This window comes from Polyodon spathula, chromosome 7 (assembly GCF_017654505.1).
Source record: "Polyodon spathula isolate WHYD16114869_AA chromosome 7, ASM1765450v1, whole genome shotgun sequence".
Lineage (NCBI taxonomy): Eukaryota > Metazoa > Chordata > Actinopteri > Acipenseriformes > Polyodontidae > Polyodon > Polyodon spathula.
This window is the reverse complement of record NC_054540.1, coordinates 45,230,113-45,246,438: the sequence shown is the minus strand read 5'-3', so window position 1 is coordinate 45,246,438 and position 16,326 is coordinate 45,230,113. Positions and strand designations below refer to the sequence as shown.

Below are 16,326 nucleotides of genomic sequence, written 5' to 3'. Positions count from 1 at the left end.
GTTCACTGCAGTGAGTACAGCATTGCATTTGCACTTCCAGCTCACTGCAGTATTGTGCTAAATTCTTAGAAATATTCATTACTGAATTTTTTGTCTGAAAGAAAAAACACCAACTACAAATCTAAAATAAATAAGAAACAACTTTATAATACCCACAAGCACCTACATTAAAATGACTGCGCGTGTGTTTTTAAAATCTGAAAAACTAAGCATGCTAATGACGTAAATAGCTCTGTATATAGCCCATTGTGTTTACATCCTGAGAGTGACAGAAGCTACACTTTCACTTTGATTTAGACCAGTGATCTTCTGCATTTGGTCACTATTTTTGTATTTCTTTTGACAGTAGACAGATTGTGTGAGTCAGCAGGGGAGATTGAGACCGACAGGAGGGGTGTGTGTGTGACGGATGGACAGAATGACAGATAGACAAAGAAACAGATTGTGTGTGACGTCCAGAGACACAGGATGTGTCAAAGACAAGCTGATTTGTGTATGACAGAGAGACACAGAGCTGGGAGTGTAAATGCTGTGTGTTCTTCTAGTTCCATGCCATTCATCAACAACTCATCAGTCATCATGTGTGAAAACAGACACCATCCTATCCATCACACAGGGCTTGAGTCACCAGCAGCAGGAGGGGGAGAGGAACCACTTAACTAAATGAAGCAGGCTCCTCATACACATCTATTCATTACATTAGTTTAAACTGTTGCCCTCCCAAGTCATTACATGCTCACTCCCATACCATGCCAGTGGGGAATAACACTTCTCTATAAAACACGAAGCTTGCAAATAAATGTATTAAAACCCTTTGAATTCAGTCTGCCATTTAATATGCATGGGCAAGAATAAATTAACTTTCTTTTAGTATTTTCATTATGTTTTAAAATGGTTACAGTAAAACCATGCTTTAAGGCCTCCTTGTTAAAAATGCCATGTTCAGCTCCTGTTGAAGGCAACAGCTTCAATATTGAGACCTCTCTAATAAGAGCTGCAAGCTTCCAGCTGTCTGACTATTTAGATAAACCACGATTTAAAGAGCTAAACACACTACAGCTTTTTCTCACTGCGTTTTTTATGCTAGCCGATTCGCACCGATTTTAGTATTCACGCAGGAGTGTTTTTCTTTTTTAAAATGAAATACACAGCGAATAAAATGCTGTAGTGTGACTAGCCCTTTAAGGCAAATGTTTTGCGGCGTTTTTCATTTAAGAAAATTGAACTTATGGAATTGAATACTACCTTTCACACTTGAGCATAATTGCTGCAAAAAACGCTGTGAAAGAATAACGCGAAACAGGTTCGATTTCTGGATGAGAAACGTGATTTCCACAGAGTCCTTCAACATTCTGAAGCAATGTAGATTGGGTGCAGGCTGCTGCATTAATATAGCTTCGAAGAAGAGAACAAAGTTGAAGAATGTGGGTTTACATCTATAAATTACCACTGATTTGCATATACTTGACACACACAGCAGACAAACAAATAGCCTACGGTATTTAAATGTTATGTTTTTTATTGTGTTTGATAATTCAATGTTGGTGAATTATTGCATAGTGGTAGAGACACTCTGGTGCCTTTAGCCCTGATACACCTCTCTAAATGTGTTCCATTCCACTCAGGGGAATGAAACTGAAATGGCCCCCGCAGTACAACCTCCAGTCTGGGTTTCTTCACTAACATTTCATTACAGTGTCGGAGGGGATATTATTTTCTAGAATTCATTTTTAATAGGTTTCCTTACTTTTTTTTTTCTTTAATTTAAAATTCAAATAACCGTATGAATTGTTCCTGGTGCCATGACCCCATTAAATGTGCAATCTGTTGTGTAATAAGAGCAGCTGTGGCTGTAATTCAATCATTTCTGCGCAGATCACAGAGACACCTGCACTCGCCTACACACAGGCTGAGTAACACACCAGCTAGTTTGCGGTTTTGGTTTTCATTGTGGCTCTCTTTCTGTGAAGTCTAATCAAATTGTATAATATAGAGGTCTAATTCCTTTAAGTTGTGATAAATAGCTCATCTAATTATTAGTGACAATACAGTTAGAGTGGCAGTGTCCTTCCATTACGGTCATTAGGGCATAGAGCATTCCTGAGAGGGAGCAGCCCTGCCGTATCCCCCTCTGCACAGGGAAGGGGACAGTCAGGCCGTTATTAATCTTCACAACACTAAAAACATTATGATAAAGGAGTCTTATAAAAGAAGTAAAAACGGCCAAAACCAAAAGCTTTTAAAACACAAAATAGATACTCATGGTCAACTCTATCAAAAGCTTTTTGAGAGCAAGTGAAATTAAACCAAAATCAATATTATAGATTTTGGATGCATTAAAAAGATCTCTTAATAAAAACAAATTATCAAAAATCAATCTCTCGGGCACACAGTATGACTGGTCTGTGTGCACCACTGATCCAGTGTTGGTCTTTAGGCGATTAGCGAAAGCCTTGGAAAGCAGTTTGTAATCGGAGCACATCAAGGAGACAGGGTCACAGAGGTCTCCTTTCTTGGACTCTCAAACTCAACAATCTCTCTCTCTAGCTTACTGACCACTGCATCCACTGACCTGGTGACATTTGCCAATGAGACTGATTACTGCTGTCTGAGTGTGTCTCCTGCAATAAAATCACGTTTGAACGCTTGCTGTTTAAAAATCAAGTAATTGTGCTCTTTTATTAAAATCTCTGCACCTGTGCATGTTAAAAGAGCCTAAAATAATTTTCTTCATTGATAAAAAATAGATTATTCAAAAATAACAAACACGTTAAATTAAAAGCTTTCTTAATTAAATTAGCCATTAAAAATGTTTAAATGTGGCTAACATTTTCCAAACTAAGCTGACATATTTTTTAAGCTGAACCTTTTTTTCTGTTCAAACTCATTTATAGACGATTTCCTTAATATTGAGTCTGCAGAACACAAGAAAAGTTTCTGGTCTGAGAAGAAGGATTTAATGTATACTCGCCTCTTACCTTTTGTTCTTTCAAGAAAATCACTGCTATCTTTCAGTAAATACAGTTTCCCCATCTGACTGGCTGTAATGTCAGAGAGCTACAAGGTGTCCGAGAGCCCGCCCTCCCATCCATCCTCGTCCGATCCCGCCGCTCCGTCCTCTTCCTCGCCTGCAGAATATCCATCAGCCACCAGCATTTCTGCTACCGACCCCGCAGGCTGAGGAGTCTCGTCAGTGGGGGGAATGCCAACAGGACCTACCTGAGCCCCGAGTCTATCCCCCACCAACACCGCTCCCTTCCAGCACCGGGTCCTCAGACACTACAACCATGGGTTGAGGCCCGTCTTTCTCTTGTCCTTCAGATCTGGTGTTCAGCTCCACCTCAGCGGAAGGTTGAGACCCTATGCTGCTGTCGTGAGAGACCATAACAGGCCTCCACAGAGAATCCTCCTTGCCCGCCGCCGGGCCGGCAGCAGCAGGAGATGTTCTTTTTTTAAGTTTTCTTTTTTTACAACAGCAGTGTACACACCATCCTTGTCTGTGTCGGCCGGCACTGCAGCCCGCGGTTCGGCTGCAGCCGCGCTGGTACCCGGCTCCTCCATTCTCTTTCTCCGCTCTCTGAACCACCCTGGCCGCCTCCCCGACACCACCACTACTACTTGTCCCTGCTTCAGCTTGTAGCTTGGGGGCAGGTCTGTTTAAAGTGCCCCTGTTCCCCACAAGAAAAACATTTAAAAACCTCCATGGTGGCAAATACAACATAATCCCTGTCCTCGATATTAAAACGCCAAGCTACATTTAGAGTTTCCGGGTTATCAAGCAGTACAAATACTTGTCTTCTAAAAGACATGATGTGTTTAATCTCAGGATTTGTACATCCAAGGGGAATCATTTTGATCGGTGACATTATTTTACCATATCTTGAAAGCTCTCTTTCGATCAATGAATTATTAATAAAAAGGGACATTTTTGACAATATTACTTTGGTAAGAGGCATAGATAACGATGTTACGGTTACCAAAGACTCATTCAACATAAATCCCTCTTCCATAATTTTGTTAACCAGATTTTCTTGGTTAAGGAAAATGACTATAGCTTTGTTCACCCGTGAGGTGGATTTGATCTTTTCAAAACCAACCACCCGCCCCACCGCAAGCAGCACATCTTCATCAGAATCATTATTTTCGGAAAAAACTTTAAAACTGTGGGGCCTAGCAAGCCCCCCCAATCCACCGAAGTGGCAGCCCATCCTTGGGCACACACTGGCTAAAATGTTTAAAAAGTACTAAGATAACAAAAAGAATACTTTTTTTAAAAACTTTTAATAAATATATAATAAATAAATCTATAAGTAAATGACAATACAGCTCACCACTGCCGCTCTCACACAGCTCACAAACCCTCCTTGCAGCAACCCCTCCCACAATCAGAGAGAGAGAGAGAGAGAGAGAGGAGAGAGAGAGAGAGAGAGAGAGAGAGAGAGAGAGAGAGAGAGAGAGAGAGAGAGAGAGAGAGAGAGAGAGAGAGAGAGAGAGGGAGAGAGAGAGAGAGAGACCCCTGCTTGGCCTGCCATTCAGTCCTAGGCCTGTGTCTGTGCTAAATAGTGATCATTTTGTGATGAGGATTTCACTAATGCCAGTCAAACCCAGCCCCCCAGAGGTGAAAGAAATGAGAGGCTAGATAATTAACCCCTCAAATTTATAAAGGCATATGATAAAGACACTAGCTGAAATGTTTATCTACTTGACTTTGTTTCTTAAACATTTTACCTCATTGTACAATAAACCCCTACAGAGTTGATATTCTCAACATGGTTTGTTAAATGTGAGCTAGTGGTGAAATAGGCAAGATCTGGGTTTGAATTCAGCTGCTCAGATCCCAGTGGACATTGGTGTAATCCAAACCTTAAAACAAACACTGCTGCAGATAGGAGCAGGACTATATGACATACAGGGAGTGTTCAGGTCAGGATTGAGATGCTCGCTGTGTGTGGACGCTGTCATGTCCACGGCCTCTATTCTCCATCATCCCTTACAGCACTGCACCACTGATTAGCCTGTTAGATAGCACAAGGGGCTGGACAGCTCTTGACAGCTCTAACAGTCTTGGTGAATGTTTGCAGGACCACGCAGATATTGAGTGGAAGTTTGCCCGGACGAAGCTGTGGATGAGCTATTTTGATGAGGGGGGCACCCTGCCGCCCCCCTTCAACATCATTGTGAGCCCCAAGTCCATCTGGTACCTGTGCGTGTGGCTCCACCGGAAGCTCTGCCCTGGGAAGAGTCGTGATGAGGAGCACAAGAAGCATGAGAACTTCAAGACATTCACGGTGAGCAACCATTGTTGTCATAGATATCACCATTATCAAACATATAGAGGATGTTGTCCATTGTTCATGTTCATAGAAAAAGATTACACAACACATTTGTTTTCCCGGTGTTTAAGTATGCAATCATGGCAGACAGTGTTGTTGAATGAAGAGGCTTGGTGCTCATGTGTGCAAGTGTTCGTAGTGCAGCACTGGCCTTCTATGAAAAGTATACAGACAGACCAACAAAAAGTCACACACAAGCTCTTAAATTATGAACTGCTCTGCCTAACTTAAAAGATACCTGAAACTATAACTATAAAATGTTTTACGTGTGCTGCATTTTTATCCTGAAATTGCTAACTTGGTTGGACAATAAGTGCCTCTAAATTGATGTGTCTCTTAATAGGTGCAGCATTATAAATTATATTTCATTTTCACTAACAGTTATTTGGGGGTCACAAAGGCACAGATCAACAAGCGCATCATTTATTGCCACCCCTATAAAACTTCGAAACCACACCCGATATGTTAGTAATTCAAAGTGGTATGTCTTCCTGACCCATAGCACTAACCATCATGTACAGTTTTCACAATGGGCAGGTGGTTATGACGTCGAAATACCACTTACATTTAGTTTACATTTTTTTTTTTTTTTTATGTTCCAATTGGCAGAATTCCTGTCAATGGGGTCTGCAGACAATGTGTTTTGTATGTGTAGTATGATCTGGACCATGAGGCCTGGTCGTAACAGGGAGACCACAACCCAGAATGGAGGTGCCACAGACATCGCTCAGCTGCTAAGTCACAAAACTGGTGTAACGCTCATCTTAAACTGTTATATAATAATAAAAAAAAAATGGTAACACTTTATATTAAGGTGCTGCTTATTAATGTTTCATAAATATGTAACATATGCTTACTGTTATAAAGTGTTAATAAAGCATTATTGATGATTTATAACCATGCAATAGCCATAAACAGAATTACAGTTTCATAAAGAGGACAGTTTTTAACCACCTGTTGTACTTTGGGATGTTTAAACGTAATTCCGTCTATGACCATTGCATGGTTATAAACAATATACAATGCTTTATTAACACTCTGACATAGTTATTACGCATATATTATACATTTATAAAAAAAATTAATAAGCAGCACCTTAATATAAAGTGTTACCAAAAACACTGACAAATTTTGTGTGTGCCGAATATAAACTAGGTGAACAGTACAATTTAAATAATTATAATTTGTGAAATTTATATTATATTTTGAGAAATTATTATTCTATTAATATAAATAGGGTTTTGTTGTCTTTTACAGTTTGTAGCAACTTTAGAGCGCTGTTATATTGATGGTTGTTGGGAGAATGTTACATTGATTTCAGTACTGCTGCATTGATGATTTGCACACACTGTCCTCATCGGGGGTGAACCCGATCACGTGCTGTTCACCCAGCCCATGACTACCGCTTCATCTGAGTTTCATCCTTTTTAATTCCATTTGCATTCGTGTTGTTCTTGTTGGACTGTTCTGTTTTTACAAACCGCCTTTTTCTCTTAGTTTTTCCAATTTTCCAATTTTCTGTTTTTATAAATGTTGTTTTAACGTAGTGGTTTAATTATTTTTTTGTATGTGTGTATGTGAAGTTCTTTGGGGTCCTTGTATTGTATAGAGTCTCATTATAAGCAAATTCCCATGGAATAGGTCAATGGAGGTTCGAAATTTAATCATGCTCATTACTTACATGGTTTCTAATTTGGTGTCTTGCTTCCTCTTGTTTATTGACACCCCTTTCAACTGTTAACTGCAGTGCATTTTTTCTTATGTTCCAAATATATAATGTTAAATTACAAATATATAAAATTGTTTTTAAATAGAATATATAAAGCATGTACTGTAAAGCTGAGGGAGCACGGCACGCCAGGGAAGACCTGTGGTTTGAAACACCAAAGTTGCCTGAAGCTAGCTCTCCAGGTGGGAATCAGGTTTCAAGCCACTGGCTTTGTGATCCCTCATTGTTGATGTTTTATTGTAGTAGTCTGAGGGAATTGTTCAGTGTCAAGGTGGGTTAAAAGTGAGCTTAGGTTAAGTTGTGTCGAGCTTGGTTTTTCACAGTTCAACGTCATCAGGAGAACTGACAAAAAAAGGAATGTTATACTAGATTTCAGAAATGTTATTTGTAGCAAACCAATTGCTAGGCACTCTACTGGCAAATAAACCAAAATTCTACCTGACTGAAGTGCATTGTTAGTTTGGGGTTACTGGTTCTAAAGGTTTCGATATTTAATTGTAAAGTTCCCAGTAAAAGTATTCATCCTGAATAAAAATAATTTGTATGACCCTGCTGTGCCGCTGTAAAAGGGCATGTTTACATCATCCTATTAACACCTACATGAAACCCAGTTGGCTACTCCCTCTCCTGAGATGAACTCCCTAAAGAAGTGGAAGGGGGAGCTCACCAGGCCAGGCAGAGGTTGTGTGTTCATTTTACAGTGGCTTGCAAAAGTATTGACCCCCCTTGGCATTTTCCCTATTTTGTTGCCTTACAACCTGGAATTAAAATGAAATTTTTATTGGGATTTCATGTAATGGACATACACAAAATAGTCCAAATTGTTGAAGTGAAATGAAAAAAATAACTTGTTTAAAAAAATTCTAAAAAATAAATAACGGAAAAGTGATGCGTGCATATGTATTCACCCCCTTTGCTATTAAGCCTCTAAATAAGATCTGGTGCAACCAATTACCTTCAGAAGTCACATAATTAGTTAAATAAAGTCCACCTGTGTGCAATCTAAGTGTCACATGATCTGTCACATGATCTCAGTATATATACACCTGTTCTGAAAGGCCCCAGAGTCTGCAACAACTAAGCAAGGGGCACCACCAAGCAAGCAGCACCATGAAGACCAAGGAGCTCTCCAAACAGGTCAGGGACAAAGTTGTGGAGAAGTACAGATCAGGGTTGGGTTATAAAAAAATATCAGAAACTTTGAACATCCCACGGAGCACCATTAAAGCCATTATTAAAAAATGGAAAGAATATGGCACCACAACAAACCTAGCAAGAGAGGGCCACCCACCAAAACTCATTGACCAGTCAAGGAGGGCATTAATCAGAGAGGCAACAAAGAGACCAAAGATAACCCTGAAGGAGCTGCAAAGCTCCACAGCGGAGATTGGAGTATCTGTCCATAGGACCACTTTAAGCCATACTCTCCACAGAGCTGGGCTTCACGGAAGAGTGACCAGAAAAAAGCCATTGCTTAAAGAAAAAAATAAGCAAAAACGTTTGGTGTTCGCCAAAAGGCATGTGGGAGACTCCCCAAACATATGGAAGAAGGTACTCTGGTCAGATGAGACTAAAATTGAGCTTTTTGGCCATCAAGGAAAATGCTATGTCTGGCGCAAACCCAACACCTCTCATCACCCCGAGAACACCATCCACACAGTGAAGCATGGTGGTGGCAGCATCATGCTGTGGGGATGTTTTTCATCGGCAGGGACTGGGAAACTGGTCAGAATTGAAGGAATGATGGATGGCGCTAAATACAGGGAAATTCTTGAGGGAAACCTGTTTCAGTCTTCCAGAGATTTGAGACTGGGACGGAGGTTCACCTTCCAGCAGGACAATGACCCTAAGCATACTGCTAAAGCAACACTCAAGTGGTTTAAGGGGAAACATTTAAATGTCTTGGAATGGCCTAGTCAAAGCCCAGACCTCAATCCAATTGAGAATCTGTGGTATGACTTAAAGATTGCTGTACACCAGCAGAACACATCCAACTTGAAGGAGCTGGAGCAGTTTTGCCTTGAAATCCCAGTGGCTAGATGTGCCAAGCTTATAGATACATACCCCAAGAGACTTGCAACTGTAATTGCTGCAAAAGGTGGCTCTACAAAGTATTGACTTTGGGGGGGTGAATACTTATGCACGCTCAAGTTTTCTGTTTTTTTGTCTTATTTCTTAATTGTTTCACAATAAAAAATATTTTGCATCTTCAAAGTGGTAGGCATGTTGTGTAAATCAAATGATACAAACCCCCAAAAAATCTATTTTAATTCCCAGTTGTAAGTCAACAAAATAGGAAAAATGCCAAGGGGGGGGTCAATACTTTCGCAAGCCACTGTATATTCTTGTAGCTTGATTTCTTTTATCAGCTTTATATAACAAGATATGCATGACCTCACAAATTGAGAGAGTACAATGATGAGACCTCCAATCGAAGGCACTGAAAAGGTTATAGCTGCCAAAAGGTTATCTGCATGACCATTTCATAACCAGAGTGTCCTCATAGCCCTGTAATAAATCACACAGTGCAGAGAAGGCTAAAAATACTACAAAAACAAGTTTATTGGATTATAGCCAAAGGCTATCTGAACATCTGTAGAGGCAGGAGTATATGATACAAGTTTGGTACAAAACAACTTTGTCATTTGTATCAGTGCAGTCCTCTCCGATGTGTTTCAGTGTCTTTCTGATGAGAGGATTGTGTTCCATCTCCACTGCTGTGTGTGTGTGTGTGTGTGTGTGTGTATGTGACAGGATACAGAGTGAGGCTGCTGTTATTAATTAAATCTGCAGAGGGATTACACAGGGTCTGCCTGTCGTAGAGAGCAAACCAGAACATGTCACTCCCCCGTCGACTTTCCTCTTTGTAATGCTCATTCCCTGGCAGTTCGGAGAAAAGCATGTTAAGAGCTGCAAAGCAAGCTTTCAGAAAAAACATTCCTGGAACCAGGACAGGACATCAAGCTGTATCAGCTGACAGTTTAGGAATTCTGCTTCTAAAAACATCTCAAATACCATGGGCCAAAATATTGGATTAGTGTATTGTTACAGTTACATGGCATGCTACTTTAATTGAAAAAAAGATGCTAAACCCCCCCGCCCCCCAAAAAAACAAAGTGATGCACTATGGGTTTCTGAATCAGTTTAAACCGATAGCAATAGTATTTGTAATAAAATGGGAGGCTTCTATACACACACACACACACATATATATATATATATATATATATATATATATATATATATATATATATATATATATATATTATATATATATATATATTTATATACACACACACACACACACACACACACACACACACACACACACACACACATATATATATATATATATATATATATATATACACAGTGCCTTGCAAAAGTATTCAGACCCCTGACTAATTCTCTCATATTACCGAATTACAAATGGTACATTGAAATTTCGTTCTGTTTGATATTTTATTTTTAAACACTGAAACTCTAAATCAATTATTGTAAGGTAACATTGGTTTTATGTTGGGAAATATTTTTAAGAAAAATAAAAAACTGAAATATCTTGCTTGCATAAGTATTCAACCCCTGTGCTGTGGAAGCTCCCAGTTTGCACCGATGAAAGAAATTGCCCTAACGAGGACACAATTACCTTACCATTGGCCTCCACCTGTGAACCATTAAAGTTGCTGTCACATTTTCTGGATAAAAACCCCACTGTTGAAGGATCATTGGTAAGGCTGTGAATCTGAAGGAAAATGAAGACCAAAGAGCATTCTACAGAAGTTAGAGATAAAGTAATACAAATGCATAGATTAGGGAAAGGGTACAAAATAATATCCAAGTGTTTGGCTATCCCAGTGAGCACAGTTGGATCAATAATCAGGAAGTGGAAGCTGCATCACACCACCCAGGCACTGCCAAGAAAAGGCCGTCCCTCAAAACTCAAACAAGAAGGAGACTTGTGAGAGAAGCCACAGAGAGGCCAACAATCACTTTGAAGGAGCTACAGAGTTCAGTGGCTGGGAGTGGAGTAATGGTGCACCAGTCAACCATATCAAGAGCTCTGCATAACACTGGCCTGTATGGGAGGGTGGCAAGAAAGAAGCTGTTACTCAAAAAGTACCATCTGAAAGCACATCTGGAGTTTGCCAGAAAGCATGAGAGTGACTCAGCTGCGATGTGGGAAAAGGTTTTGTGGTCAGATGAGACCAAGATAGAGCTTTTTGGCCAAAACTCAAAGTGCTATGTGTGGCGCAAACCTAACACTGCCCATGCCTCAAGACACACCATCCCTACAGTGAAGTATGGTGGTGGCAGCATCATGCTGTGGGGATGCTTCTCATCAGCAGGGACTGGGCATCTTGTTACAATTGAAGGAAGAATGGATGGAGGAAAATACTGCAAGAGAATCTGCTTCAGTCCGCTAAAAAACTAAAGCTTGGGAGGAAATTCACCTTTCAGCAGGATAATGATCCCAAGCACAAGGCCAAAGCAACATTGGAGTGGCTCAAGAACAAAAAGGTCAATGTTCTACAGTGGCCCAGTCAAAGTCCTGATCTCAATCCCATTGAGAATCTGTGGCACTATTTGAAAATTGCAGTCCACAAGCGTCGTCCAACCAACCTGAACAACCTGGAGCAAATCTGCCAAGAAGAATGGGCCAAAATCACTCTAACACTGTGCAAAGCTGGTACATACTTACCCCAAAAGACTTAAAGCTGTTATTGCAGCGAAAGGTGGCTCTACCAAATATTAATGTGTGGGGGTTGAATACTTATGCAAGCAAGATATTTCAGTTTTTTATTTTTCTTAAAAATATTTCCCAACATAAAACCAATGTCACCTTACAATAATTGATTTTGAGTTTAAGTGTTTTAAAATAAAATATCGAACAGAACGAAATTTCAATGTACCATTTGTAATTCAGTAATATGAGAGAATTGGTCAGGGGTCTGAATACTTTTGCAAGGCACTGTGTGTATATATAATATGAGTGTGGGGGGTGTGAATTAAAAAATGGGACTAATCAGACTTGCACAATTGGTTTCTTTAGCTCTTGTCTGCCTTGCTGTCTTCCATCGTTATAAATAGTATTGCAATTAATGTAATCTTACATTAAAATACAGTGACGTTCACTAGTCTTGTCTCTTATTTTTGGTGAAGATTTGTGAAGAACACTGGGTACACTATAGAAGCTACACAGTTATGCAAGGTTACAGTCAAAAAGAAGTGCCTTCTCAGGTGTGTAATATAGTATGGCAGCTGATTAAATCCCACAAAAAAGAAACTGGTCAAAAATGAACAGGAAATAACAATGTGCTGTGTTCAACCATCATATGGCTCCATGTGTGAAGTCCATTTCATTTTAAATTCAATAGTAATGTTTGCGAGTCAGCTTGCAGAGCCCAAAGCTTTCTGAATAGTTACCCCCTGGTCGGTTTTTAAAAGGTTTGATTAGGGTCTGATCCAAGGTCATATTAAACACCAACACTACAGACAGGGATCTGCTGAGGAAGGCATGGGGAAGAGATTGATTCCAGGTCAAGTTTCTATTGTAAGTTGCCTAAAATTAATAATGCATCAAAGAAAATCCCCAAGGTTGAAACATGTTAACATTTAATGGTAGCTACTGAGTCAACATTTACATTGTAACGTTTAAAACAATCTTTTAAAATGTAACAAACAAGGGTCATGTAAATATGTTGGCTGAAAAAAAGTAACAAGCAGATAAAATTGATTAAAACAAAACAAGGTTGAATGTCGAGTTTTGTAAACGTTTAAAATTAAAGGCTATGTTCATACAGTAATTAAAAAGACTGTGTTGTCTAGCACTGTGCTGACTTCGCTATCGTTTTAATGACAGCCTGGCCTACGTTTGTGTGGTTAACAGTGTTAAGATGCAGTGTATCTACTAGGCAAGCTGTAAGTTCCCTGAATTAGCAGTAATAATACACTGGGGGATAAAAATAATATAATTTAAAATAAATAAAATAATATACAAAACACAGTACTTGATCATCAGTGGCCTTGTTGCACAAAATGCAAACAGACTCAGAATCTTTCAATTCCCCTTTTAAAAACTCTTCATGTGCTGCATACACTTTAGGGAGATCTCTCGTCTAAGTGTGTCACTGTTAGGCAGGGCTCCACAGCTGGGGATTTTTTGTCGTTAAAGTCGTCGTTTTTCATTGTCCAGCCGTTGTATCGGTATTTTGCTGCACTGAAGGCTTCCACTAATTCAAACACGTTGACATTACGTGCTTCTCTACTATCTGTGCACCTTTTAAACATTCCTGTGATTCTGACCTGCTTGTTCGGTAATTGTTCAGCCTGAACTTTAAGTATGATTTTATTGTTTTTGTGTACTGTGCTGTCAAGATGCTTGTCAATAGTACCTTTTCTTAGATGATCCAAAGACACATTACATGTTGAGCAAAACAAAATACCACCATCTGCATGCAAAACGCCCCCTTTTCGTAGCTCTGAGCGCGATTTTCTGCTGAAATGAATTTCGCTTTTAAAAAAAAAAAAAAAGATCCGCTGTCTGCATTTTTATTTTTAATTGGACACTAAGGCAAAGCTAATACATCTGCACAATGTAAAGAGTTTTAAAGATCCCACTTCTGAATCGCATGTTACGTCATTATACAGCATGATGAATTCCTCCAATCATGAAGCCAGTATTTGTTTGACCCCATTCCCATAGTAACAAAAAGCACGTCATTGATGCCAGACAGCTACTGTTGTTGTCTATGGTTTCTACATGATAAAAGCTGGTGAAGAGTAATGAAAAAAAAAAACATTTTTTTCACAGTATGCAGCAAATACAAGATTTCCGTGAAATCGTGAAATTTCCGTGGCCCTATTCATAAGAATACAACTTTAAATTAATAACCATATTCAGGATTAAATTATAGCATGGACAGTAAAAAACAAATACATACATTGCACAGCAAATACACGTTTTAACATCCCTTCTAATTTTGTTTGCAATTGATCTCACTTCTCTTAACTTCAAAGTAATTTCCATGTCAAAGGCTCTTGGTTGGCAGGTGCTTTCTCTCCCAGTGCAACTTCCCTGAAGGGAATAATCAGCAGTAATTATTGCAGAATGGTTTGTAGACTAGTCTCGCCAGTCGATGATGGTCCTTCACTATATTGACAGTGTTATGGCAGTGGTTTTAATTTTTTGGACCTCTGTGATGGTGCTTATTAATTGTATCTATCATTTCAGGAACACCATGCTGACATCCTCATCCAGAACCAACATTACCAGGTAGGAATGCTCTCTGTTTCGATATCCTGAACACATCTACAATAGCAACTATTTACAAAGCCCATAGTCCCTACAAAGTGTTACAAAGATTGAGGATTTACTATGAACAAACATCCACACTCAGACACAAGGATGGTTAATCAATGGTAGTATTTTATTAAGTACACAAATAATAAACAGAAATCAGAAAAGTCATAAGGTAAATATCTTAGTCTCTAAGCACAAACACAATTCAAAAACTCTCACTGCCTTAACTTGACTAGCAGCCAATTGAAATATGACAGTGCCTGTCTCCTCACACACCAGCAGCAGCAAGCAAGCAAGCAGGCTGTGACGTAGGAGTTTGCTCACACACACGCCCACATCCAAGCACAAAGCCTCAACTGAGATGATGCAGACAAACTATCAGAATATATCAAGAATATATCACATTAAGCTTATTAATGGTATATAGATTAAGTATATGGCAAGTTTACTTTTAAAGAAATTCTTCATACAACGAGGTAGATTACTTAGTTACTTTATCAAGTTTCACTAAAAGTTATTTCACACGCAAAGTGTGCAAACTAAATAATTAACAGTTCAATTCTATGTGAATGTGTTACAATTAATGAATTTAGTTCCATGAAAGGAAAATGCAATTGGAATTATACTCAACAGTTCATTGAAGCTTAGACTTTTGGTCTGCTGGCTTGGAAACTCAATCTGTTGAAGTGTCCAGTACAAAAACTCTCCTCTCAGCAACGGTGTCTTCAATCCCACATTGGGTCAAACTTCGCAACAAAGCTTTAAATTCTCAATAGAATTAACAAACAGCTGCAACAAAGTCTTGAGTCTTAGGTATACAAAGCACAACATTGCCCGTCTGCTCTGTCCTTTTCGCTGAATCTTTTAGCTATATAGGTAGCAGGACACAGTTTATTTTGGATACTGTGGTTTTAGGTGTACAGCAGACCTGGACTGGTTTGTCTGATGTCTTTAAGTTTTACAGCAGGCCTCTAACCGGACCTCAGCCTCGTTGCTTGTGGTCGTTGACTCACTTGCAGCTTGCTTCCTCATCTTGGGTCTGTTTTCAGGCAGAGTCCCGTTTGGTTCAATTTTTAGTCCCGGAGTTGCAGCTTTGCTTAGCAGAGTGACGGCACCTTGTTCAGCATTCGATGTGGAGCGCAACATTTTCAATTTCGCTTTTATTTTTAGTCTTACTCTGCTGATTAGCTCTTTCATGAGGTCATTTGTGTATCTTGCCTCTTTAACCTCCCATTCCTTTGATGTTTTAATGTCATTTTCCACTGGGACTTTTTTAATGTGTTTCTTGCGTCAAAACGATTATTATTGCAGATGTGAATTATTTGTACATAATTCAACTGTCCGCTCAGCCTAATCCAGTTCAGGCGCCAGTCCTCTAATCAGTAGGTCACATAAATCAGTATGCCTGCAAGGAACCAAGGGGTCCTTTTTGTTAAAACACTGCAGTTTGTTTTTTCCCTAAGACAGAGAACTTTCATCAATTAGTCAAGTTATATCATTAATACACGTTCATGTATTATTATATTCAGGGCATATGTCCCACTATATATATATATATATATATATATATATATATATATATATATATATATATATATATATATATATATATAGTAGTGGTATGGTTCTTGTCGTGGTTGTATATCTCACGGACATCTGCCAGTAGATCTATACCCCCTTGAACTTTTTTCACATTTTGTTGTGTCAGTGCCTCAGAGCTTCATGCATTTAAATGATGATTTTTTTCCACTTATCTACAAACTGTTAAGGGGAAACAAAGTTTTTATTGAGAAAAAAAAGAAAGATATATATATATATATATATATATATATATATATATATATATATATATATATATATATATTAAAAATACAAAACTGAAAGATCATAATTGTATAAGTCTCCACCCCACTGAGTTAATACTTTGTGAATGCACCTTTGGCAGCAATTACAGCTGTGAGTCT

At 39.0% G+C, this 16,326-nt stretch overlaps 1 protein-coding gene across 1 annotated transcript in view; it reads left to right on the top strand.

Annotated features, from left to right (window-relative positions):
- The window catches only part of LOC121318656 (short transient receptor potential channel 5-like), a 117,442-nt gene that overhangs the window by 90,823 nt on the left and 10,293 nt on the right, over nt 1–16,326 (top strand). The window contains exons 8-9 of the mRNA XM_041255562.1: nt 5,082–5,288; nt 14,294–14,335. Coding sequence (XP_041111496.1) covers nt 5,082–5,288; nt 14,294–14,335 — 249 coding nt within the window. The remainder of the gene's footprint in view (nt 1–5,081; nt 5,289–14,293; nt 14,336–16,326) is intronic.